Source organism: Calypte anna, chromosome 2, assembly GCF_003957555.1.
Source record: "Calypte anna isolate BGI_N300 chromosome 2, bCalAnn1_v1.p, whole genome shotgun sequence".
In the NCBI taxonomy this organism is placed as follows: Eukaryota; Metazoa; Chordata; class Aves; order Apodiformes; family Trochilidae; genus Calypte; species Calypte anna.
The window spans coordinates 11,085,090-11,112,366 of NC_044245.1; the positions used below are offsets into that span (position 1 = coordinate 11,085,090).

Below are 27,277 nucleotides of genomic sequence, written 5' to 3' on the forward strand. Positions count from 1 at the left end.
TTTAATTCTGGGGAGAGAATATATGTGATCTAAAGCACCACAGAGCAGTGATGCTCTTCAGATCTTGCAACCAAATACTTCTTTGTAACACATGGTGATGAGTAGAGTGAAATAATATGAGAAAGAAGTATCCTGCTTTTTTGTAAAAGGGTTCCTTTTGAACAAGAAGCACTGGCATTTGAAATTACCTAAAAGAAACTCTTTCCTGAAAGTGGCCACCATTGGCTGGCCAAAGAGTGGGGTACCTTGCTATTTTCATTTCCATTAAGAGGATCCCCCCATCTAGCAGAAGAGAAACATTCAGATTTGTGTTGCCATGTTCCTTTGTAGTATCTGCTTAACAGATGTCTTATCATGGCAGTATCTACAGCTGTGTTATCCATCAGACTGACAAATCCTCAGTCAGTTCCCTTCTCAGTGTCAGGCTTGGAGACAGTCATACAGACAAAAATTTGGTCTGAATGACTTCTAAAGAAAAGGTAATTGTTACGTTATGTGAAATTTACTTTTTTATGTATAGAACAGTCAATCCAGGATTAAACTGGACACAATCTGTATAGAGCTGCTTGGTCTTAGGTCAGGTAACTTGAAGCTGTGTTTGAGGTTTAGGTAAGAATAATGATCCTGACACATCTGTTGAGTAAAAAGTAGAAACTGTGACAGCTGCATGACTTCAAAGTATTTCCTCCATCAAACACACATATTGGCGTCACCTCCTCTTCCCATCTCTTCCAATATTCTTCCACTAGAAGATCACAGACAGAACAGCTGTTGCCAGTTAAGGTTCTCTTCATTTCTGTCACTGGAGTCATATAATTTATCCCAATTCACAAAAATCAGAAAGAACCAACAATGCAGAGCACATGCACCTAGGGACAGTGTGTCCATTGACAGAGCCCCGTGTTTGGGAACGTGGAAGGAACGGAGAAATTTCTTCGTGAAGAAGTGGAGGAATGCTTCGCAGTGAAGTCTGGAAGCACACAAAGGCACCACATACAAAGTCTCTGGGAACTCAAAAAGCATCCCTGCAGTACTATCCTTGAAGAAAATGTAGCTTTTTCTCCCAAAGAACTTGACTCTTTTGGTTGTCAGGGAAGGGAAATCCAGAGTCAGGTCTGTGGCTTTTTCCATCCTCTGGATTTCTCCTGTACTGATGTCCAGGTGACAGAAAGTATTTTTAACTGATCTCCTGTATTATAAGTCAACATTCCCATTCCTATAGGAATTTTAAAGTTGTCAGAGAACTATCACTCATGCCCAATGGCACATGGTTTTATGTTTACTTTTTAGAAATCTATGTATCCTTTTGCTTTCAAAGAGAAACACCTTTGAAGCATTTAAAAGAAACAATAATTGCACAACAGGATCAAAATTTTGTAGTGAGATGTTTATATAAATTTAAAAACATTAGGACTGTGATTTTTATTACACGAATCTTCTGAGCTTTGGGATGTGCTTTCTTTCCTTGATTTTTACATATGTACAGATCAAAAAATTGTAATACAGATAAATGAAAGCTTGAAGACAGAAATATATAAAGTACTGACCCAAAGATGGGGCCAGATTTCACTGGCTTGACCTCTAAGTTCTAGATTTACCCAGCACAACTGAGCAATGTATGCCAGACTAGAGATTATCTCTGTATCTTAGTACAAACACCTGAGCATCTTAAAGCTGATAATAAATATTTAAAAGACATCTGCCCTAAACTGGAACATTTGCCATAATTTGAGCAGTAGCAGCAGCCAAATGAAATGAACAGTATAACATTAAAAGCATATAATACATTATGCAATTTATCAAAATTACCCACAAAGCTGAACTCTGATTATATTACAGGCAAAGCTTTTATCAAATCCCTGCTCAGGACTGAATTACAGTACTTAAACTGGTAAAATCTCCCTTTGATTCTGTGATGCACTCTGAAGTTAAAATCCTAGTGGATATCAGAATGGAGGGGCTCTTTTTGGTTACCATTAAAGGTCTTCCCTCTTGCTCCTTAAATTTGTATTTATCAAAATTGGCATCTTCAGAACATGGCAGTATGACTTGCCATATTTAAAGATTTCTGTCTTGCAGGCTGATCTGTCTCTGGAGTACAGCTCTGCACCAAACTAACCTCAAGCCAGGGGAATATATGATCCTCATGATCAAGAACAAATTGTCTCAAGTAGCTGAGAAGCTTCAGAGAACAGGATCATTCTCTTCTCTCACCCTCTCCACTATCAAAGAGGATTATTCATCTGTGATCACTGGCATGCTGCCTCCTAAAGAACAAGGCTATCTGTAGCAATATTTAAAATCTCTTAGATTGCATTTAAATGCAAAATCCAACTCTTCAGATTGAAAAGAAGCAAAGGAGGCATTCATTTCAAATTGTTACAGAAAGCAGACCATCCTTGAAAAAATACATCTTACAGTTATGTAAGAGCAGTTTGTCTTACATTTCTAGTGGTCATAGCAAGAACAACTGATGGTAACCTTAAGATCTCAATCTATTAGCAGATATCACTCATGTTTTGTATCCAAATGACATTTACATTACTACATCACAACAATTTAAGGTATCTTATTGTCAGAATGAATAAAAATATGTATGCACTAAGATAAGCTTAACTGCTTCCTTCAAAGAAGGGAGTAAGGCAAAATAAACCAAGTAAAAGAAGTAGTTTTTCCTTTTCTGCAGAATACTGCCATCTTAATTTAGCTCTATATTATTTATCGCAAACTCAGTGATTATAAAAGACTTACTGTGCCAGATTTAAATTACTGAAATGTCACATTATAAAGAAGCTATATTTAAAGACACGTTAGGACTTGGTGTGTGAGTAATGCAACCTTTTAGAGTTTGGATAAATGTAATTCTCTGTGCTATAATTTCCTCTAGCATTTCAAGATGAAGTCACAGAAAATAACCAAATGCAATGATTAATGTGTTCAGAAGTGTATGTGTTTCTAAAACAAGGTTCTAAGCTATTCATTTAACATGAATTTAAGAATACAATAGAAACTCTTCCCTTGACTGCAATTCAGCAATTCCAGACCGTGGTGAGAAGATTATTTATATGAAAATACAGGTGTTACATCAAGCTATACAGAGTGAAAAAACCAGGGATATGGACTACTGTTCAGCACATATAATCAGTAACATTTAAGATACTTTCATGTATCTTGTTATATAGACTTGAGAAGGAAAGATCCATTGAGGAACAGTCACACAAAACTGCATTTTGTATGTATGGTACAGCAGTAGCAAGGTTGCTTATCTGTTTCAATACAGATTCCAAGAGATTTTCAGTGAGACAGTCCAAAATACACAGCACCCAAAGCACATGATAAACAGAAGTTACCAGAGAATAAGGGCAAAACAAGCCTTGCTTTCCACATGCCTAACTGAATAGCTGCCTCATTTTAATGAAGACTAATGTCATTGGCACAATATTCAGAAATAATTAATGTCTGTGAAGCTTAGCCCTAATGTAAAGAAAACTTTGACTTCTTAGGATCTTCCCAAAGGATATAAACAATATCAACTAATCTCTTCTCTGAAGGTATATAAAAGAATTTGCAAAGGAATATAATAGCCAGATATCCCAATCCAAGTATTGTAGATTCAATTAAGGGCAGAAAAAAATACACTAAAGAAATACCATTATCAGAATTATTAAAAATCACTCAAATGATGCAAATAAGTAGAGGAAACTCATGTGTAAGCAATTTCTAATGCTGCATTCCCTGATTTGCCTTACTGATGGAGCCAACAGAGATCTCTTCTATGTTAAGTAATAGAAGTCATGCAACTGTACATTTTAAGATATTTGGGGGCCAACAGCTAGACACTGGTAGCCACAATGTAAACAAACCCCTAAATCTAAATGGCTAATTTAAAACATTTCTCATGAAATAAGAATATATGACTATCTCTCCATATAATAAATGGAGAAAGAAAAAAAACACAGAAAACACTCTTACCAAAGTTCATATAGCAGCACCAGCTGAATGGGAGAGAGATAATTCATGTTAAACTGGACATTAGGAGAATTCCCATATACTGACCTATATGAGTTTGGGCCATAACATCAGCTAGTCTGTGTGCAGCACCACTGCCTCCACTTTGTGTCGAGGAGGAGGAAGTGGTTGACGTGGTAGAGCCATGGATCGCTTGACTGATCCAGTGTTCCATGTTTATACTCCCTTGACTGGAGGTGGGAGTTCCCTGGGAGTCGCCCTGCACGGAGCCTTCGTCTTCTGAACCAGAAGAAGTATCTAGTAATTAAAACCAGCCTGTTAGCTTGCAGTGCCTTGGGGTTTTCTTAATAGAAATAAGGCATGTTCATATTACAAATCTAAAGATAACTGCTATTAAGGAAAACTCATTAAGGTAGGCAAACATAATAAGAAAGTCTGTAATACAGAAAGTCCTGAAAAAAACCCAGTTAATAAAAGTGTACCAAGAGAACTTCCATGATCTAAGGTCATGGCTTGTGTATTATTGTATAAAGAGAAGGATAATAAAAGACTCTTCCTTTAAATGTGGCTTGAGAATCTTCTGAAGATCCCCAACTATGTGTTAACAGTACCGAATACCCAAAATACTTTATCAGGCTCACTCCACAAAGTCTGTGAGAAACTTTTCCCATAGTCAAAAACCCACCCTTCGGTGAGAAATGGAGTCCCAGCTAGATTCAGTGAGTATGAGAGTGCATGTGGGGTATTTTCACAGTCTAGCAGGTAGAAGAGCACATATATTTGAAAGGAATGGCACGGCCATTTGTAAAGACAACATTCCATTACAGTGTTACGGACTAGAAAATTTAATCACAGAAAATATGACAAGCTGGCCATACTTAGGTCCTCATGAGATCAAAAGGACCAAGGCAAGTTGAGGCACCACCAAGGACAAAGCAATCATGCCAACTGCCCCAGGTGAACTCCCAGCCATTCAGGTCACCTTCTCCTCTTCAAAAATACCTCAATGTTATGCTTGATGTGCTTCAAATGACATTTCCATTACTATCTGTGCAGGTGAATTATTAATTCATAGCAGCACAGAGAACTGTTTTAAAAATACTCATAGAATACCAAGATGCTTACCTGGAGGTGTGTAGGCATCCATTGATGTTTGGACCACCAACGAACGTCGTTTTGAGGGCATAGGGACTGCCATTTTCCTTTCTTTATGTTTAGCAAGGGCTGCCTGAACTGCTTCTGTGTGGACATCTGGAAGAAAAGAGAGATTTCAGGCCAGCATTCAGACAGAAATGAGCTGTTTGTACCTTCAGTGCACGTGTACCCAGGTTAATTCAGTGCCAGTTAGGTTGGCACCATGTAGTGACTGATGTAAGCCCAGAAACTCATGGGATCTCAGAGGGACTTCCTGCAGAAAAAGCAATAATAGTGGAAAGTGCCAGACCACCAAACAAGCCTTTTTGAGCTGTATGATATTCCCAGAGCAGTGTTGCAGAGTTGGAACTTTACTTCCCCAGTGCAAACTTCTGTCCCACCAAAAACTGCTACTTCAGCAGCCATTACTGTTCCCAATGAAACTGTGCTGTATTATCATTACCCTTTTTTCAACTGAGTGACGTTTTCAACTTACACAAAAGTCACAGAGACTAAGTGAACAGGAAAATTTGCTTGAAAGGTAAAAGGTATGTAAAATGTCACAACAGAAATGGCAGCAGGCCTCCCATTCCCATAACCTGCTCCTGTCTCTTTCACTTAGCTTTACTGACAGAAACGTATTACGTACACTTGGCTTCAGGCAGAATGAGAAGAAAAAGCACGAGGGCTTTTCCTGAGCTTTCCTTAGAGCAGGCCTCATGCTTTGCAGGTGTGTACTAAATACAGCTCACACCAGCCTGCTCCAAAGCATCCAACAGATCCCTTCTCCATGGGGACACCCCCAGTGAAGAGCTTTTCTACCTTTCATGTGTATATAATAGCTGTCTGCCTCCTGAAGTATGAAAAACAGCACTTATCATGTCTAAGAGATATCAGTGTAATGTTCCGATAAATTACTTTGTTCTGTGCAAATCTTGTAATTATTACCATGACTATCCATTGAAATGTCTTCTTTAGTTTCCTTGCATGGTTTGTCTGTGCATTTCCATGGTTTTGGGACCAGATGTACACAAGGAGACTGTACACAAAAGACAGTCAACAAACTTATGGTTTAAGAAGTTGCCACGCACTGAGCAGCAACTGGAAGCACATCAGAAGTTGCCTTTTAACCAGTCAGCTGTAGAAAATGCAGCAAGTGTGCAGTATTTAGCTGTTCCCATCTGTAAAGTCATGAAGAAGGTTTAACCCAGAGTGATCTTGCTTCTGCTGCTGCTAAGATTGTTGGAAGACCATCCTTGTAGGCTGCTTTGGCAGCACACAACCTGTCTCCTACTCCTGTCTTGATGTGGTGGCAGCTCTGAATAGGCAATGTTCCCCAAGAAAAGCAACAGAAAAGAGTACATGTATTTTCATTTAAAGAGTTGTTGGTTGGATCACATCAGTCTAAGCAACTTGTTTTAAGTAACAACTGGAAAGAATGACTGGAAGCAGTAGATGCTAACACCTTGCTGAAAAGCCACTATGTCTCATTTTTAATAACAGTGTTCCCTACCTTTTGCCAGGGTGTAAGCACCTGTCAGCAGAAAGGCTGCAGGAAAAGGTAAGCCTAAGAGAAAGAATGTTGTTACCTACTTTTGTGTTGTTTTTTGTTGTAAATCATGAAGAGGATGAGAATGTCAGCAAAAGCAAAGCAAGAAAGGCCAACAGCAAAGGTGGAAAAGTATACTCAAAAGACAATGGATCCATGTGGCTGATGGACCAACACAGGGAAGGTTGCAGTGCTAACATTACACTAGAAAGTATTTTCTCTCCTGTCATTATTTTAAAGTAGAAAGTTTTAAGTCTTTCTTATAATTAAAACCTGATGAAATGTTTAAGTGACAACCATCGGGCTAAGAAAATATACAATGTCTTTACCTAACAGCATGTCCCCAAGATAAGTTCTTATAAGCCTGTTCACTCCACTCCAATGCCAATAATGCATGCAAGACTGGACATGCTCATTAATAAGTTTGTGTTTCTTATCCAACACAGAAAATTTTTGGTTTTCCTTAAAAAGGATAGCAATTAAGAATATCAAGGAAGAAAAAATGAGCTTGCCCTTTAAAAAAAAACAAAACAAAACTCTACAGCATTTTTTGGAAGAGAATAAATTTTGCTGATGAAGACATGAAGAATTATTTGCATATTGTTGATTTTAGGATTGTTTTTTACTGTAAGTATTGATAAGTAAGTATTGATACTCTAAGTATACTGTAAGAGATGAAGTGTAACTCAAATTTAAATTCTTCATAGGTTTTTTAGGGAGGACAGCTGACAAAATCATTATAAAATGCTTATTGACAGCTGGACATTTGATAACTTGTGAATTCTTTGATTTCTTTTTTTGATGTAAGAAGGTAAACTCATCAGCTTAATTAAAAAACCCTCTGCAGAGTTTTGATTTTCAAATGAGTCCACAGGAGTCCAGGAACTGAATTGTTTTCTTAATAAAGCACATGCCTGATAATGTTTATTTGTAATGGATTAAATAAAATAAACCAAAGTATAGATTACTAAAAATAAAATAAATTAAAAAATAAAAAACAACCCCAAGCCCCACAGGAATGCAAAAGCAATGAAAAATATAAGAAACTGAATTTAAAAAAGGGAAGACAGAACACACACTGAGCTCCCAGCTCAGCCTGCAAGGATAACTATTCTGAAGGCATTACTCAGAATGTGGATACCACCAAAAAACACAGGCATGTGCCTAGGAAAGGCTGAGGACAGACAGTCCAGAGCTGGTCCAAAGACCATCAGCAAGAGCTTACAGGCTTTTAGGGAAGAGGAAGAAAAGGCAGCAGAAAATGTCATGCTTGGATGAAAACTCTGTTCACAACATTCTCTCTCAGGAATAAAATTCTTGGATAAATGAAGTGTCTCTAAGCATAGAAAGAAAGACTAAGGACTGGGTAAAGAATGAGTAACGGCCTACATAGTTTTTATGGTCTTCTTTTTGATTGAAAGCTTATTGAAGATGCTCTTCAACTTATTTTGATAAGTCTTGTATAGAGCTGTACTTGTTAAACTAATGAACTAATGAAGGTATGAATAGTCTTCAAGCCATTTATATCCAGACTCTAAGTCCTAAAGTACTGAGACATCAGAGAGAAGAGGGAAAATCAGACTGAGAATTAGAAAATACTTGAGAATTTGAAGACTCATGGGTTATACTACCTATCCTGTAACCACAGCAAGACAGAAAGAAATAAGTAGCTTTATACCCACCAAATATCAACTTCAAGTAAGTATTTTCCATACACATGATTTCCTTTACTCTAGGTTTTAGATTTGCTTTTTTATCCACAAGCCAACTTTGATGATGTATTACAAGGAATGTTAACAAAAATATAACTAATAATCTATTTTCATTGGTTTATGAAGCATGGACTTAAACCTGAACAGAAACATACATTCCTCTCCAAAGGGTGACCCTGGTGATTTGCTTCTCATCAATTTTATGCAAGAGTGTGGTAGCTGTTTGCATTTATCTTGGTGAGAGATGTGCTATGGTGTCCATCACACTGTATGTGATTTGTTCTTTTCCACTGCTTGCACATATTCTTGCACATATACTTTTCATCTGTTTTTTCTCCTAACTTTGCACAATATTGTGCTCCTTGTTTAAACTGAAAAGGCCTAGAAAAAAAGACAACCTACTACCATACATACTAAAACAGCACTAGCTTGATACAGGCACTGTGTTCTCCATGACTTTTTCTCTCACTGTGATCTAATGGCTGCATGTTCAACATATCAGTGCATTTGACTGTCTATGGAAAAGGGAGCCAGTCCACCTCTGTTCCTGTGGAACAAAGTGACATCCACAGGCACATGGCCCCAATGGGATCCCACTCACATAACAAACCAGCAAGAAACTGGAAAACTGGGGGTCAGCACACAGCCATGCAGGAGGAATGAGCCTGTGCTCAGAGATTTCTCATTTTGAATGTGGAAGGGAGTAACTTATTCTCAACAGGGAGAACTGGGCGAAAGAAGATGTCAGGGAGATCGCTGTATTAACTGCTGAAAGGTGGGCAGTGTTTAAAGGTTAATTTTAAGAATTCCCAGAAATACTGAACCAAACGCTGTTAATTACAGATCGCTCACACTGTTCACTCCTTTTACACAGTGTTTTTTAACCATTTATTCCCTACATTTTTGAGGACCTGGAATGTAATTTTCTAGGGGGGTTGGACATGACAATTTTTTTTTTAGTCAGTAGTTGGGTAGGAATACAGAAAGAGAGCTTGCAGGGCCAGGACTTTTACTCTGCTTGGTATTGGTTCTGGGGTAGGAAAAGTCTTCTCTGAACTTTTACTTAAGGGTTTTCTGGAGGAAATACTTCCCCTCCTCCTTGTACAAATGTATGTGTATTTATAATAAGGAGCAAGTTTCCTCCGTGACAAGCTGTTCTCTCCTACCTATTTACTTTGGAGAGGGCAGAGCATATGATCCTCTGAGGCTCAGATGAACTCCACAAGCAGATCTGCCTTTCTTCCCCGAAGTAAGAAAGCATTTATTTTGTGATGAGCAAGGTTAGCTATGTCCTGGTCCACACACGGAGCCATGCTGAAGTATCTCATGCTTCTCCACAGCTGCTACAAGAGCACTCTCCCGACATGTGCATCCTTGTTTGGCACAGAGCATTATCCTGATTTGCTCTTTGCCTCACACTCCATGAACAGGAATGTCCCATTCCTTACTTGGGCCAGAGACAGTGTCCTTGAAAGCTCTGAACTGTAACTGAGACATTTGAAATATGCTGCATATTCCTAGTCCTCCCCCAGACTTCTTCAGCTTTTAGATGCAGAATGAGTTTTCTCCTACTTGTTCAGCTCTTTTTAAAAAAACAAAAACCTAATCAAAGAACTTCACAGTTGGATTCTGCCTTGATGTGGAGGGGTTGTTACATTTTTTTCCCTATATAAGTTTAACATGCCTCAGAGACTTCCTTTATTCAGTAGTAGCTGCATTTGATCCATAGACTCATCAAACTCTCAGCATACTGTAAGGAAAGTGGTGTCTTCTCACGGATCAGGGATTTGGGTGTTAGTTCTGCATGGATTGTGAAACAGGGCACTCCTCTCATGGTAAACATCAGCTATAATAAAAATTTCCGTATTATAAAACTGGTTTTCACACCCCTTGTATAAAATGCCTCAGCACACACAAGAGAAACAGCATCTTCTTTCTGCACTTAAATCAGGCCTTCATCTAATTTATCACAGTCCTTTTTCTTTTTAAGACAAGAAATTAGACTTGCTGAAGACAGAAGTCACACATTGCTAGAATCAGCATAGCAGAAGTTGGTTTCTACCTCTGTCACAGATAAAATTTATAACTAGTCTTGTCTCTGTTTGAGTTTTTAGTGCCCCAGTGGTTATAAAATCTTGATATTCAATCACAAGATGCTTAAGAAACCCAATGGTGGAAAAAACAAGCTGTTGACTAATTTTTGCTCTACAGATGTGAATTATTAAGAGTCTCTGCCATCTTCTGCAGCCTGGTTTTCCAGTTGTGAAGTAATGGTACTTCCATTCCTCCGTTCAGGGAACATAGTCCTGGGGAATAAAGCTGCTGGTAGACATAGATGTGATCTGAATTCCTCCACCTCATCTTTTTATTGCTTTTTGCCTCATGTAACTCCCCTCTCTTGAGCTATTTTTATCTTTTTTTTTTTTTTACCCTTTGGACACAATCCTTCCTTGCTTTAGTAGCCAGTTCCTGGTAATATGATGATAGGACTGAGAGCAGGATGGCCTTAGGACTCAGAAGGTTCCTTGCTTTTTTATGGGATAGACCACAAACACAACTGACTTGCTTGCAGAATGGTAGATTATTAAGATCAAGAAGGTTGATGTTCTGCACTAATTAGAATGCCAAACGATTTTTAATAAGATGTTATTTATGTACATATATTAAATATTTATGTCTTAATTATATTGCAGTAGAGGATAAACCCTTAAGTCAAATACTTAACAAATGAGTGAAGCCACAAGAAAGACTCTTTCAAGGAAGCCAAACTGAGGTGGCATCAAGGAAAACACCTGGAAGAACTGCAAGAAAGGAGGTTTGCAGGAGGCAACAAGAGCAAGGGCATTTCTTGTTGCAGCAACACATGGTGCAGCTGAAGAATCCCTACGGCTTGTGAGTCAGGGGGTACAGGAGGCAACTGATATTAAAGAAAAACAGCATTATCAAAGGTGAATTTAGGCTGAAATTTCCTAAATAAGGCAATCCTAAGTACAGTAATAGTATGCTAAGTAATTATCCAGAGGAAAGGTTTGGCAATTGCTGCTTTACAGGAAACTTGTAGTTGAAAGCACGAAAGTCTCTTATGAGTTTAATCAGACCTTTGTTGTAACTACCATGGAAATGAAGGACATACTGAGAATTCATTTCCTAATACATGGCCTGTAAATATTCTGAGTAGAGATAATTTGGTAGCTACATCTATTGGAAATGCAATCATGAGGTACTAAACAGGGTGAGACACAGTAAATGTGGTATCATCAGAAAAAATTACAGTTAGGCTTTGTCTTTTGATTGTCCTAGGATGACAGCACTGACTTATTTCCAAGCAAATACAGGGCAAGTGATTTCATAAAAACTGCTGTGTTCATCCAACACAGATCAGTCCCTGGAAAATCATCTCGCCCCTGGAAATGTGAAAGTAAGTGAGTCCATATAATAATGGATATTTGCTGTGGGTGATGCTATAATGAAGAAGTCCCAAAACACTTTCACAATCTCTCTGGATATTAAGATAGGACAGCCCAAACAGTGTGACACCTAATTTCCCTCCATCTGCAAGCAGGTCTGCCATTAATACTGAAAAAAGCATTTACAACAAACACAGTGAATACTTGACCAAATGCAAGAACTTCTTGGATGACACTCATTTATGTGAGGGTTATGGAGGTTACTAACAGAAATAAACTGCTGCTTACAGTTCAAAAAACAATTTAAGTGTGTAAGCATCAGCCTTTGGGATGCTTAAACAACATATGCTGGGCTTTGTTGTTACTAGGAACTGAGGAGATGTGGATATGCAGGGGAAAGTCTGCTGACTTCATTAATTTGGGGCCAAATTTTGTTGGCCTGCAGGATTTTTGGCAATGTAAATTCAGTGTTTTAGAAGAATATCTGCACCCCCATGAATATGCCACTGGAAAAGGCCTGGCTCTTCCAGGATGCTGCAGCCAGCAAACTCTACTAGAGCTAGCACTGCTCCTAGGGCCACCATTCAGCTGCTGCTGAGTACCTCCAGGAGCCTTCCATCCACTTTCTGGCACACATATGAAGGCAAAATCTTTGCATGTTCTCATGTGGTCAGGAAGCTGAACTCTAAAGAAGAAAAGCATGGCTGTCGTCTCCCACTTTGGGTGGCAATGGTGATAATCCATAATTTTGGGTGGAAGGTGAAAGCTGAATAAGCAGTTGGGAAGGCTGTATAGGCAGGCTGTGAAACACAGGGGTTACATGATGTAAACAGAAGACTGAACTTTTTATGTCTCCATTGCATCTTTTGCTGAAAGGCACTATAATTCTTGATTTACTTCGGATTCTTCATGTATTATAATAAAGTTGATATTTTTCTCTAAACTCTGAGATTTAGAGCTATATTAACACTACTCATAAGTGAAATTAAAAAAAAAACAAACCAAAACAACATGCAGGCCTCACACTAATAATTTCCATCCCTCCTTTTATTTATTTTCTTACTTGCAATTCAATCTGGAAGTCAGCTTCACACAGTGACTTCATCTCAGGCCCCCTTATTATGCGATCTGAAGTAAATCAGTTTCCTATTAGTTTCTCTCTGGAGATCCTAGAGTAATCTTCCTCAAGAATTCTGCAATTATCCTTATAAATTTTTCTCTTGGGTCAAAGACAAGGATGTGGTCATATACATTTTTGCTGTGATTGAGGTGTACCTTGAAATTATGTTTGTAAGTCAGCTGAATCAAACAGATTAAATAATTTATAAATAAGTGTGTCAACAAACAGGTTATTAATTCAGATTAACTCTTACATGTAATCTTCTCTCACCTGAGGGGTTAAGAAATTCTTAATACCTTAATACTTATATTCAGTCCCATTTTCATACATTCATCATGTTTTTCTTTCTCCTGATTCTTTAGAGAAATGCTGAGTGATAAGTGTTCAATAAAAATGACTGCTCAAATCTTCCCATCCCATCCTTTTCCCTACCATGCATAGCAACTCTGACATCCTCATAGTGCAATTTTTTATTGTCAGTTCTGGCAAGACCGCAGAATGACATCTTGAATGTCCTTTCAAAAATGCAAAATATAAGCTACCTATATATTGTAAAATCACCATCAGGTAAACTGCAAACACACAAAATGTTATCAACCTTTGTTACGGTTCATACAGGCACTTACCTCATGGTAAATGAGAACAAATACATGGGAAGGCATCTACTGAAGCTCCTAGAGCAGAGGAGCTCAGCTACCTAGGATCTGGTGCCAACTTCCCCTCTAGGATTTGGTTCTACAGGGAACATTCTTTCATTGCTAGCTCCCTTATTTCCAGTGCCCCTCCAATCCAGCCTGGGATGGTTTGTTTGGAAGTTTAATTATTTCGTGCTCAGCCTAAGCTGTTCAGTCTTTTCCCTATTGAACCACAGTGTGGGAAAGGTGGCTCAGGAATCTGAGCTTGGAGAAATGTAGTTAGGATGCGTTTGTTTTGGCAGGATCACCAAGATTCTCCTATATTAAGATGTCTTTTAAAAGAAGTGCTGAGTGTGCTTGGAAAACGAGTTGTTCTCTGCAGTGGTGGGATCTCTAGGGCAGGGGTTGGCAGCTCTCCAAGAATGGTGAACCAGACTGATTTTCTTTTTTTTTTTTTTTTAAATCTTCAGAAGTTTAGCTTACGGGGAAAAAATCATCTAGAGTGAGAGACAGAAGGGAGGTATGCCCTGCCTAGAGTCCATGCACCAAACTATCTTCCCACAGTAGCCTTCCTCTGTGCTACCAGCTCAGAGATGCTGATTCCACAAAAGGTGTTTCTCAAAACATTTCTCAGCTCCCAACTCAATGTTTATCCACTGCTGTGACTTAAAATCTGTCCACATAGTTCGCATAGAATGTGTGCTCTAATTTGCTGCTTTTTCCTCTAGGATGCAAAGGCAGTGCAATTTCATTGACACTTCTATCTCCCACATAATTTCTGACATCTGGAAAAATCACTTTTTAGAGCTCTGTGGTCTCATTCTCCTCGAGCATTACAGTTGCACCGGGCAGTGCAGAATACTGGTCATCTTCAAGGCTTCTTAAGATACCTCATGAGTAAAAACAGACTTAATAAACTTGGCTCAACCCATTTGTCATATCCTCATCTCATCAGAGAATTCTACAGAAGAAATCATAGAGCCAAGAGTCATTGTGTCATTCCTAACACATGCATGTGCATCTGAACACATAATTTAATGTTGATATTTATTTTATTTTTCATTTTTATTGGCACATATTTATGTGCATTTAGGGCACTTTTTAATATATTATTTTTTAAATGACAGGCATGGAAACATAGAAAGACAGGTCCTGGCACATGAGAAGGTGCCTTGGTTTTCAGCACTGGGATGGAGAACTGAAGCTCTTTGTTTTGGCATAAACTAAGGGCCTCAGTGGTATTCCTCTGGAAAAGTTAAGTTGGTGAAGCCCTGATGTTTCATTTCCCCATATGTTGAACATCCAGCTGAAGGAGGATACACTTGTTCTCTGGAGAGGAGTTAAAACAGGTGCTGATGGTTTCTGAAGAAGAGCTGCTCTCTGAACCCCGCAGGTCATGACTGGCTCAGAAATCCAAATCTGAGGGAAATTTATAGTGATTGAGAAAAAACAACTTCTGTTCACGAAGATCCTCCTGGTCTAGCCATGGGGTATTTTGTCAGCAGGCGCTGCTGTACCACGCTGCAGCCTTTCCGTGGCAGCAGAGCTCAGCTCTGCTCCAGCCCAGCCGCAGGCAAGGGGCCAAATTCCCCAGCAGCATTTCAGGGTAACGCTGTGGAAAGGTTACAGATCACTATTTTAAGCACCCAATCAGTAAGACCATTCGTCCAAAAGCCAGACAGTCTGTATGATGGTATTTTAAATAATGGTGGCAGAAGCTTCAGGTCCTTCTAAGAGGTATTTCCACATCATCAGCAGCAAAATGTAGGCAATGCTAACCAGGGAAAAAGCCTGTCTCTAGTGACTGTATGGAAGACATGTAGGACCAACACTCCCTGAAAACCTGGAGATCTCAGCTGAGTTAGTTCATTTAGATAGCATGGTTAGAGTGTGAAGTTTAAGTCATTCAGGCTACCTATTTGTTTATTCTATATCATAATTCCTATCTCCTGATCTCAACACACCATATCAAATCAATGGGTTTACAGTTTCATGAAGTACCTGAGAAGCCTAATTTCTGAAAAGCACCACAGAAACAATGCTCTATGTCCAACTGCAGCTACAACTGCATGAACATTATCAACTTTCTATTCATGTCTGTGCCTGATTTTGCAGTCAGGTTGCTTGAACCAGATCAAGCTAAATGCTCACATCCATTCTGCACGCAGAGGCAGAAGTGAAGTGCCAGTCAGTTTTCCTCTGACTGGGCTTTCTTGCCTGAAAAACCAGTGGCCTCTACACCAACATTTGGCTTCAGTGTCATCTTGAGTCCCCAGATATAGTACAGGGACTGGGCTGAGGAATGGTGGATGCTAAGAGAAAACTGTTTCAATCTACACTTGGCAAATCCTTCCAAATACTGTTTCTAAGTGAGTAAATATTAAGAGAATTTTTATATTCAGTGGTAAACTATTTATATTCAGTGCTTTTGATTGAATATGTTAAACTAGCTGACACATTTGTATAAAATAATAATATAGCTTAACTCTGCATTGATTCAGTTACTACACTTACAGCACTACGTATGTCCTTAGACATCTGAAAAATGAAAGAACCAAAGAATTTTGAAGAATGAAAGATTTTCAAACATAATGATTTCATGATCCCTTCCCTGCATAAAAAGAAGTAGCCAGGAAATCTTAAGCATTTTGATTTTAAAGAATTAGGCTAAATTCCAATGTGAGGCTAAATTTTAAATTGAATTATCAAAACATTTAGGGAAAAAAATAGCTTGCATAAACTCAAAATGAATTTTATTTGCTTTGGGTCATATGCCATTTAAATGGCATGTGCCATATGACCCAAATTTTCAAAATTAAAAATTCTGTTGTAACATTAATGAAATAATAATAATTAAAAAGGATGAAATGAGAAAATAGGCAGGGATTTAAAATGGCAGCCTGACATTTTACATAATAATGAAGCATACATTGAAGGTGATATTAATGGCAGCAATGATCTTGAGTCTCCAAAGAGAGTTCATTAAACAATCTTTGCTGACATGTAAATTTCTGTAAAAAGCAAAGGCATGGAAGGAAAGCTGGATGACTTTCAGGATTTTAGACTTCCAATTAGGAAAACCTTACCAAGAAGGAGAAACAGAAAAGAACTGTGATCAGATTGGAGCAGAGGATTTGTTTGCAGATGTTAATTGAAATAAATTGTGCAAAAAAAACTAAAGAAAGGAAATGTTTTCCTACAAGTGAATTACTTAATGGTTAAAGACTGCACATTCATTTTGTTTTGTGCCTTTTCCAAGAAGATGTGCCAAATATGACAGCAAGCACTGAAACTGGGTAACAGCTAGGACCTAATAATCACAATATGATCCCTAGAGCAGGGATGGTGAAGCAATAAACACAACAAAACAAGCAAAAACAAAGGCTTCTACCTGAAGCAAATATTAATCTGAAGACAAGATAACCAGAAAGAAAGCTGACCTGCAAGTTTGTAACCTGCAGCAATAGAGAGTATGAGTCTTAAGACTAGGAAGGAAATTGACTTCTGATCTCAGAGGGGCAATGCATAAAAGAAGAACCTAATTCAGGATAGGAACAGTGCACTCCTATCTTAGCAAAGGTCCTCTAAATTTAAAGACGATAATCTGGTAACTTTTCAAAATTGAAGTGGAAGCTTACATTTACCTCCACTGACATTTGCTATGTTGAGTTTGCTTTTGAGTGAGAGAAGATGTAGTAGCTGCTCAGACCAATTTGCTGGTGAGATTGTGACTTGCTGAGAAGTCATACTTTACAGCAATCAAGGTAGGAATTCAAAGCCCTGCCACAAGCCTCCAAAACACTGTCAAGCTTTCCACTTTTAACACCAGGGTCATTTTCAGGACAGTCAAAGATCTAAATTTGTAGTAATCCTGACTGAAGCAACCCATTGCACTCAATTCCTTTCTCCTCCTCTCAGCAACAAAGTTTGTATCTATTATTTTTATATATCATTACAACACTTAAGCCCATTCCTGATGCAGGACCTTACCTACCATTTCACTGAACAAACACCTTCCTTTCAAGGCAGCAGGCAGCAACTGAAGCCAAGGGTTAATAACTCCAACTAAGAGCACTCCTGGGGTATCAGGAGAGACACATAGGGAAGATGTGTGTGATGTCTCCTTTTGCCCATCCCCAACTTGACTCAGCCTCTTAGTTAGCAAAAGGCAAGCACAGCTCAAGCAGATTACTTTCAACAAAAAGTCAAATATGTCAATGTTTTTAACAGAACTGCTCTGGAGAGTCACAGCTTGGAGGTTTGAGGACCATGGGTTGCACACCCACAAATTAGACAATTTCAGAAATAGTTTTTTTACCTGTTTAAAAACACTGGGTAGAAGTCAGATTATTTTTTTAGTGTAGTGTGGGAGAAGCTTTTAGGAGCTTATATATCAAGGAATTATTATGCAAATCCCACAATCATTATTCAGTCAAAAGCTGGCAGCATTTACAGTGTGAATCTGAGGTTTCTGGGGGAGAAGGGAGTTTTCCAATTTATCACTATGGCCTGGACATACATAAACTTTCTCTGCCAGAATGTATCACTTCACTTTCCTATAAATGGGACTAGCAAGCTCTTTGACAAATGGAACAAATGAGAGATATGTTACAAAAGGTTTAATAAGGAGCTCTCTCTAATTTTCCAGTTGTGTCAGCACAATGAGTCTGGCTGAATCCAGCAAGATGCATCTCTCAAACACAAACCAGACCTTCCTTCATTTACCTCCCTGGCTCCTGACTCTCAGCTCACAAGGGTTTCTCTGCAAGGGTGGCTGATGGGTGCTGTTGTCTATTGCTCCCTTATTCTGCAGCTGCAAGAGAGGCAGCAGCACACAAACCAGGTGTGGCCTCTGGCTGTCAAGGGTGCTTATACTACAGCAGATGCTGTAGCAGTTGATTTAGCAGCTGAGCACACCTACCATCCAGTTAAGGTATAGTACATACAGTTTATCCCTTCAATGACAAGAATAAACAAGTTGCAGAGTTCACTTCTCCTCAGTTATAAAGCAACCACTTCTTTCATTTTGTGTTATATCTGGAGCAACACTGTGAAGAGACTTGGATCCCATTCATTTGGAGATAAGATTCTACCCTTTTGTTCAGCTCTGAAATTAATTTTATCTTCCCTTAATCAGTGCTTCTATTTAGGGCATAATGACGTTCCCAACTTGCTATACTTTAAATTAAATAATTTTCTTATATTATTCACCCAAGTAGAAAAAAATCCAGCTGTGCAACAGAACCACAGACTAGTGGAGGTTAGCAAGAACTTCTGGAGATCATCCAGTCCAACTCCCTTCTCAAACCCAGGTCACCTAGAGTAAAATACTTGGGGCCATGTCCAGTGGGGTTTTGAATAGCTCCAAGGATGGAGAAATCACAACCTCTACAGGCAATCTGCACTAGTGCTTAACAACTCTCAGGGTAAAAAAATTTTTTTTTATACTGAAATGGAATTTTTCATATTTCAGTTTGTGTCTACTCTCTCTTGTCCTGCCACTGAGCACCACTGAGAAGAGTCTGGGTACCTCTTTTTTACTTTCTCCATCAGGTACTTAAGGCACATGGCGAGATCCCCTTGAGCCGCCTTTTCTCCAAGTTGCACATCTCTTGCAGCATCTCCTCACATACTAGAGGCTCTATTCCTTAATCAACTTTGCAGTCTTTTGCTGGACTCATCTAGTAGGTCCATCTCTCTCTTGTACTGGAGAGCCCAGCACTGGACCCAGCACTCCAGTTAACCTCACCAGAGCTGAGCAGAGGGGAAGGATGAGCTACGTCAACCAGCTGGCTCTCTTACTGCAGACCAGAAGGTTGTTGGCTGCCTTGCTAGCTCATGTTTACCTTGCCGACCATGAGGACTTCGCTTCTATGCTGCTTTCCAGCTGATGGGTCCCCAGCATCTCTGAGTGCACAGCATTATTCCTCCCCAAATGCAGGACTTCGCATTTCTTTTTGTCAGACTTCACTAGATTCATGTTTCCCCACTCCGCAAGCCTGTCCAGATCCCTCTGAATGGCATTACAAACAGCTGGTGTCCTTCCTCCCAATTTGATGTCACCTGCAAATGTGTGCAGGGTACACTGTCTCACCAGCAAGATCACTAATGGAGCTATTAAGAAGCACTGGAGCCAGTATTTACCCCTAGAGCACACCACTAGAGACTGGTATCCAGGTAGACTTTGTGCTGCTGATCATAACTCTCTGTTCTCAACGCTTTAGTCAATTTTCAGTCCACCTCATTGCCCACTTATGAAATCCATATTTCACCAGTTTGTCAATGAGGACACTATGAGAGACACTGTCAAAATCAAAGTCAAGGCACACAACACTCACTGTTCTTCTCTCAGCCTACGTGGCTGACAAGTCACTGTAGAAAGCTATTAGGATGATCTAGCTTATTGACGAAGCTAATAAGAAGACTTCATAAATCCATGCTGATTAATCCAAATCACCTTTTTTTCTTTCATATCTTTAAAATAATTTTCCAGGATTATTTACTCAACGACAGTCTCAGAGTCTGAGATTAGGCTGACTGGTTTATAGTTATCCAGATCCTACTTCTTGCCATTCCTGAAGACAGGAATGAATCTTGCCTTCTTCCAGTCCTCAGGAACCTCCCCTGACTGACACAACATTTCGAAGAACTGAGAATAGCCTCACAATGACTTTGGCCAATGATGCATCCTATCATGTCCCATGGACACAGTTTGTTCAGTTTGTCTTGACCCTCCTTCACAGAGGGCAGGCTCAGGCCTTGCCCACTGGTTTCAGAGGCATTTGATTCCTGAACAGAAGTCTAATCAGTAAAGAACAAGGCAAAGAAGACATTAAGTATCTTGGTCTATTCCAAACCCTTTGTCACCCTGTTTCCTGTTCCGTTCTGCAGTGGGTCCACATTTTCCTTCATCTTCCTTTTGCAGCTGATGTGCCTGTGGAAGCCCTTCTTGTTTCTCATTACATTCATTGCCACTCTCTGTATTAGTACATATCCCATGTATGGCTCCAACAAAAATCTTTTTTTAAAAAAAAGCAAAGAACAGAACCAGCCATTTCCACCTTTCTTTCCAACTCTGTGGTCTTCAGTTCTACTCACCCGATCGATAGCGTTCATCCCGTGACCCTGAGGACCTGCGACGGTGATACCGGGAGGAAGAGGATGGAGTAACAGGAGTTCGACGTTCTTGTGGTAATGCCTGGTCCACCCCTGCATTAATAAAATTAAAAAAAAAAAACAAAAAACAACAGTTCATTCTGATTGAATTCTAGAAGCTTAATCGTGAGGAGGAGTTCTGCCTACACTAGAAGCAGAAAATGAATACTCAGTGGATAAACCATCTCTTGAGAATTGCTTGCACGGTACTTGCCTCTGGTCAGCTTTTCTGGTGTCGTGTTTTTCCTGGTGCTCTCTAAAACAACCTTTTCCAGGATCACAGACTACATAAGAAGAGCATATAGACAGTAAGATTGGTGATGGGCTTTTTTTCCCAAACAACTGACCTTTCATGAAGTAGTGCTCAGGAAATATTTTAATGTGCTAATAGAGGTCGACACCAACGTAATGGTGTCTTTAAAGCTTGGAGCTTGGATCTGGAATGGATCTTGAAGCTTTATTGCAAACTGGTTAAAAACAATTCCTAACAAGAACTGGCCAGTGTATATTATCTAAAATGCAGTTGGATCATATCAGCTGGTGACAACACAATAGTATCCTGTGGTAATTGGACACCCTGTGAGAAGGGAACATGCTACATCTATAGGCATTTTCTGTTACCAAATAAGTGCACCAAACTAGGCAGTCCAGCAAAACAATAAAAATAACACCCTTATGATATATATGTGCATTATATATGTAATTATTATTATATTATTATATATGCACACGTGTGTTTACATATATACACACACATATCTGCAGCATATCAGCATGCTGGGCCTATAAGTCCAATATTTAAGATTCAAACCTTGTATTCATCCCTTTCTCATTGTAAATTTGCTTATTTTTCTTTTAATGGTATTTTCTTGAAGACTCCTTCATCAACAACAGTAGCAGTATAACAGCAGCATTATATATAAACACTTCTACAAATTAAAGTTTCTCCACCTCTTCCAGAGAAAAGTGAATTACTTAAGCAGGAAAAATTCAAATAAAGAATAGGAAAAGAAAGCAAACCTGAAAAATTTTTACATAGACCACAGACAAACCGAAAATTTGATGTTAAGTTCAAACAGTCACAATTATGTTTTAATGGACTCTTTAGAAAGCATTTTTTTTTTAAAAAAAGTTGTACATTTATTTCCACTGAACTCAAAATACAGTTTATCTCTGAAATCTTTGGAATATCAGCAACATCAAGTCTGCTTTGTTTTTGTGAAGAAGTGTCTGACTGACTGAAAAACATACTTGGTAAAATCTCATAGGCACTTAAAAGACCAAGTGAATCCATAAATCTTCTACTCAGACTGGGGTTAATAATTCATACTCTTAAATCAAATATAATGTCTTCATTTAACTGCTCTGCCTCCACACTATAGTACAGTGTAGCTTCACTTGCCCTCAAGCCTTTTTTGTTCTTTAAGGCAGGTGAGCCTAACTTCTGAATCACTGAAATATTCAGAATAAATATTGTCTCTTCATTTGTATATTTGGAATTTTTCCTTCTTTATTGAGTCACTCTGAGAAGCAGCAGTATAAAGCTAATAAAATTAATTTTGATGGAAATTTTTCAAAAAATTACATTTCAGTCTGTATAAGATGCTAACCACCACTACTTATCTCCAGCCTTTATCCATACTATCAGGAATGAAATAATTTCTAGAAATCATGTAGATCTAAAAATATCCTAAAAAACCCAAACCTGAAAATCATGCATCTAAAATGGGTGCTGTGTGACACAGGTTTTGTGAAGAAAGCAGTGCCACAATTTCTGGTGGCAAATGACTTGTGTAGGGCAACAAGTGTGTGTGAAGAAGAACAAAAACACTGAATAAACCTCCACCCAAGTACAGAGCAGGATGTATGAACTTGCTCAATGATAGCACCAATGTACATGAGGAGGTTAACTCTGCACTAAAACACAGAGGGGATGCTCTCTATCAGCCACCTATGGGGAGACCTCTCTTGGTACTAAGTTCTTTCGGTGAGAAAACAAAAGCATTGCCTCTTTGGAGACACAGTAAGAAACTGATGAGGGCTCCTTACTGAAGGTGCTGGGGCAGGAGTTAGAAGGCACTGCATGGACTCACACCTTCGCTTCCCAGGCACCCGCTCCCTTGCACAGCACCAACCATGGTGTGAGACAAAGCACACACCAGTGAAAACCTACTTGCTGCCTTTCCTGAGCACTGGGTAGGAGTAGAAGCCCTGTAGAATAATGAGCACCATGAAATCAGTGAAGTGATGCCATAAATAGCAGAGCGGTGTTAACAGCAGAACTGTGAACCTCCACAAAGGCTCTAGCAATAGAGTGCAGTAACAAGCATCTTTTTTTTTTTTTTTCCATTTTTATTTCTGAACATAACTAACTAACTAAATAAAAAAAAAAGATAACTTTCACAGCCAACACACAGAGTCTATGAGTTAAGTGCTAATGCTTGTTCAAGAGCAGCTTCACTCAGATGTATTTATGAATTGGTGGAAGCAGGGGTGCAACAGGCTCCCATGAATTCATACTTTGATTTATTCCCATGTTTAAGATGGTGGCAGAGCAATGAACAGCTTTCATAAAAGAAAGAACAGTGTCACCCCAGTACCCTGCACACAGACACAATCTCAGCCACTGTCAAACTTCCTTCATTCAGAATAATGCCAGAGTCCACCCAGTCTTTCAGCTCAAGCAGGACTTTAAAAGTCAAGCATAATTATCTCTAATGATCCGCTTATTAAAAGTAATGAAGAATTTCAGCAAAATATTTGTGCCTGAAACACAGGTATTCTGTATAAAAGGCTGAGAAATCAGTGCTCTATGCTCATCACATTACACATAAGCACTACCAGGTGCACTGGAGCAAACAGCCACTTTCTTAATACAAATTCATTTACCTAATACTGCTAGATGTGGGATTCGGCTTGTGGATTAAGACACCTATATTTAGGTATCTACAAGAAAGTTCTTAAACTAAGTTCCTATTTTAAAAAAAGAGAGACCTAGACCAGGACTCAGAAGTCTAAACAGAAGTGCCAAGTGTCTTCAGATGTTGTGGACTATGATACCTGTCTTGACCTGAATGGCATTCGTCCCCTGTAAGTCCTGTTTTATATGTGCTTGCCCTGAGCACATGTCCCTGATACCATAAGGAATCCTAAAAGTATCTGACACTGATCTTCAAGCAACTCCATGAGCTCTCTGGAGCATGAAGAGCTATGCAGGTGGTCAGTGAAGGTTTCTGCTTTAGATAAAGCTGAAAAGCTCCTTGGGTTTCATCAATGGAATTAACTGTGTCTCTTCACATAAGAATGGGAGCTTAAATAGCAGGTCCATAGGCAGACATCTTAATGCACATGTATCACTCTACAAATCCTAATCTAGAAGACAGATCCTGTCTTGGCTGTATTTGGCTAAAATGCAAGAGCTTCAGTAAAGCTATTTAAGCTACCTTTGCAAGCCAGGTAGTTTTATTTTTAAGTGCATAGAAGACACAAAACTTAGCTGGAAGCAGGCTTCACATCCTTCCTTTTTTAAAATTTTTATTATTTTTAAATTTATTTTATTTAATTTATTTATTTATTTATTTTTTTAATTTATATTTCCTTCACTGCTTTGTTTCTTTCTTATTACTCCCTTTTCTAGCTAAATTGCAGTGTTGTGCTGATTATGCACAATAGCTGCATTGCCCTCTCCAACAGAGGAGAATTGTTTCCCTAGTGACAGCTGACAAGTTGATCTGATATATCTCTTATTACTATGTCTGTGTCAAATTTTTGAATCTAACATACTTAAAAGCTGAAATATCTAATTGACAAGAATTAGAAGGCATTCCTAGACATAGGGTATGTTCCCTGTTTTAAAACTAACATTGTGACCCAATGAGCTGTAGGATAAACCCAGCAACTCCAGGGCTGGTGGGACAGAAGGGCGTTCACAGGGTAGTTTTAAGAAGCAGTGTTTACCTTCCATTCAAAGTATTTCCTGAGCTTCTATGTAATGGCTGGTAGTTTAGCTCCAAAAGCAAAGCCAGGTGATGAACACACCATGTATTCCATACACAAGTTAGAGGTCACACCAGCTCCATGGAACCTGTAACTTGGGGTGACGTTTCATTCTTCCCATCAAATATACAGCTTAGTAATGGTTGCACTGGATAAGCCAAAATGTGATATTCCTAACCAAAGACATGCAGGAAAGTGGAACCAATTTCTGCTAGATAAATACGGAAAAATCTGAATTTCTGATTTGTTACATTATTCAACAATCTTTCCTTTACAGGTGAGATGTCACAATTGGTTCTGGTTTCAAACAAGGTACAATTTAAAATTGATCTTCTTCTTTCATTATTACAACCTTGATCTTGCCTTCCAGCATTTCCTTGCAAGTGTTAAGCATTCAGATCAAGCTTAGCATGGCTAATGTGGGCTTTCTCCCCCCCCTCCCCCCCATTATCTCAGCAACAGTGGACACCACATTACAACTGCAATTCACACATTATCTCTAATTTCCATTTTCTCTAGTCAGTCCCACCGTGTCAGCAGAACATTTGAAGACTCTTGTAGAGTATCCAGCAGAAGTCTCTCTGTCCACATAGCAAACACAGTCACCAATGCACTGGTCAACTTACACTACCAGCAGTTCACCATCCTTCTTTCAGCTTTCAGCAAAAGAAATTTGCTGCAGGCCTGCCCACGTGGACAGTGTTGTGAATTGCAGCAGTTTCTCATTCTGACAGTGGCACCCAGCTCCTCTCAAGCCTTCTGGCTCTACCTCCTCTGCTCCAGCACAAGCAAGCTTTGTTTCAATGGCGGGTCTCCTTTCCACCCTCCATTGCTCACTTCTGTCTGAGACATCTTTTCTCACCCATTTGTCAGATTTATAGAAAACCAGCTTCATGTTTACTCCCTCTGCTCTAATGTTTCACAGATGGTCTCCATGAATGACTATAGAGACTTCATTGAAATTCATCTAATTCTTTGAAAAACACCCTGACTCTGATAATAATCACCCCCAAAACTCCATCATGCTGAGTGGTGAAACCATTACCTGCATCACTGACTGATTTAATAATGTACTTATTTCTTCCCTTACACCCACTTTTTGTCTTACTATTAGGGTGTGAAGTCTTTGAAGGAAGGTATCTGTTGCTCTGGGGTTGAACAAGGTTTGGTATTATGAGGTCTTACTGCAGGATAGGAAGTAGAGGTGCCATCAGAAACCAAAGAGTGTGTAAACCAATAAATGGGCCCTCACTCAATATGGCAAAAGCCAAGCAGTAACCATCATGCTCTGAGTGATGGCATCAAGGGGTAGTTCTCAGATGCTTTTGGAACCTCCTCTTTTAAGCAAACTAAACTCTGCAAGGCATCCATCAATTCAAACCAAAATCACTTTTTAAAACCAAGACTTACTAAGCACTCATCTACATGCCAGAACTTCTCATCTGTCACATGTCTGTCATACCATTTTCAGAAATGTGTCCATGAGTTCTGCAGTGCATATGTCTTTCAATGAGATCCATGTTCTCAACCTACATAATATGCTGTGAAATGCCCCATCATGGTTATCCCTTGATTAAGAATTAGGAAGGCAGATGTGACTGGAATGCTTGTTATTATTAATAGATTTCATACATGAAGAGTTGTTTTTTTTAATTCTACAATCAAGCTTTGTTTAAACATTTCCTTGCCATCTTTGCCATCTAAATAATACCTGTGGAAGAGAAAATGAAACTGTATTCTCCAAGATTACTTTGAGTGCCCAAAGGGCTAGGTGCAGAAATAGTTGAAAGCAAATGTATGCACACAAACACACAGAAAAGTATGCAAATGTATGCACACATTACAGATTTATATATATGTGACACATTAGTAACAGAGGGTATGGAAATTGGTTCCTATTATTCTATAGGAAATTGTTTCTTCAGCAGGTAAAGAGATCTTCTGTGCAAATGTGTTATTTCTGCATTGTGCACCTTGAAATCTCCCTGTGCTGGTGCTGTGGGGCTCCAGCAGCAGGAGATGCAGGGATTTGTCTCTAAGTCAGGAAGGGAGCAGCAGGTGCTTTTAAATGCTGCATCTCACAGGTTTATTAGCCATAATACACAAAGCAGTAGTGACTGGTCTACATGGCTACACTACAAATAGAATACACTGATGGTACCAGTGATGGGAAATTATAGAAAGTAATCTAGTGTAGACACAGCACTTGATTAAGTGAGAATGAACCACCCATGTCTAAGCTGTTAGAAGCAAAGCTTAATTGATAACAACATTGTCTCTGTTCTGTGAATGAATAATCAAATTTCCTGGCAAAAGACTGGAAGCAAATTGGGCAAAAACACAGTTTATGAGGGTTTATGAGGTAATTTAGTTATTTTTCTTCTAGGGAGGGTTTCTCTTAATAGTCTGCATGCAGCTGTCCACATGTTATCTTACCCATAAGTGACTGATCTAATCAAGATTACCTTCAGAAAGACATTCTGAAATAAATGCCTCTTTAAGTGGTTATTCTTTCAGCTCTTGACTATCAGGGCTCCTCTACAGAAGTCACTAAGAGAAAGGTCACAGTACAAGAGACACTGGGATATATGTGCAGATAT

At 39.0% G+C, this 27,277-nt stretch overlaps 1 protein-coding gene across 4 annotated transcripts in view; it reads right to left on the reverse strand.

Moving 5' to 3' along the window:
• DIP2C (disco interacting protein 2 homolog C) overlaps positions 1-27,277 on the reverse strand; it is a 301,441-nt gene that overhangs the window by 101,831 nt on the left and 172,333 nt on the right. For all 4 annotated transcript variants that reach the window (XM_030444421.1, XM_030444420.1, XM_030444419.1 and 1 more), the window contains 3 exons: positions 20,625-20,735; positions 5,095-5,220; positions 4,057-4,266 (listed from right to left, as the gene is read on the reverse strand). In XM_030444421.1, the coding sequence (XP_030300281.1) occupies positions 4,057-4,266; positions 5,095-5,220; positions 20,625-20,735 (447 nt within the window). The remainder of the gene's footprint in view (positions 1-4,056; positions 4,267-5,094; positions 5,221-20,624; positions 20,736-27,277) is intronic.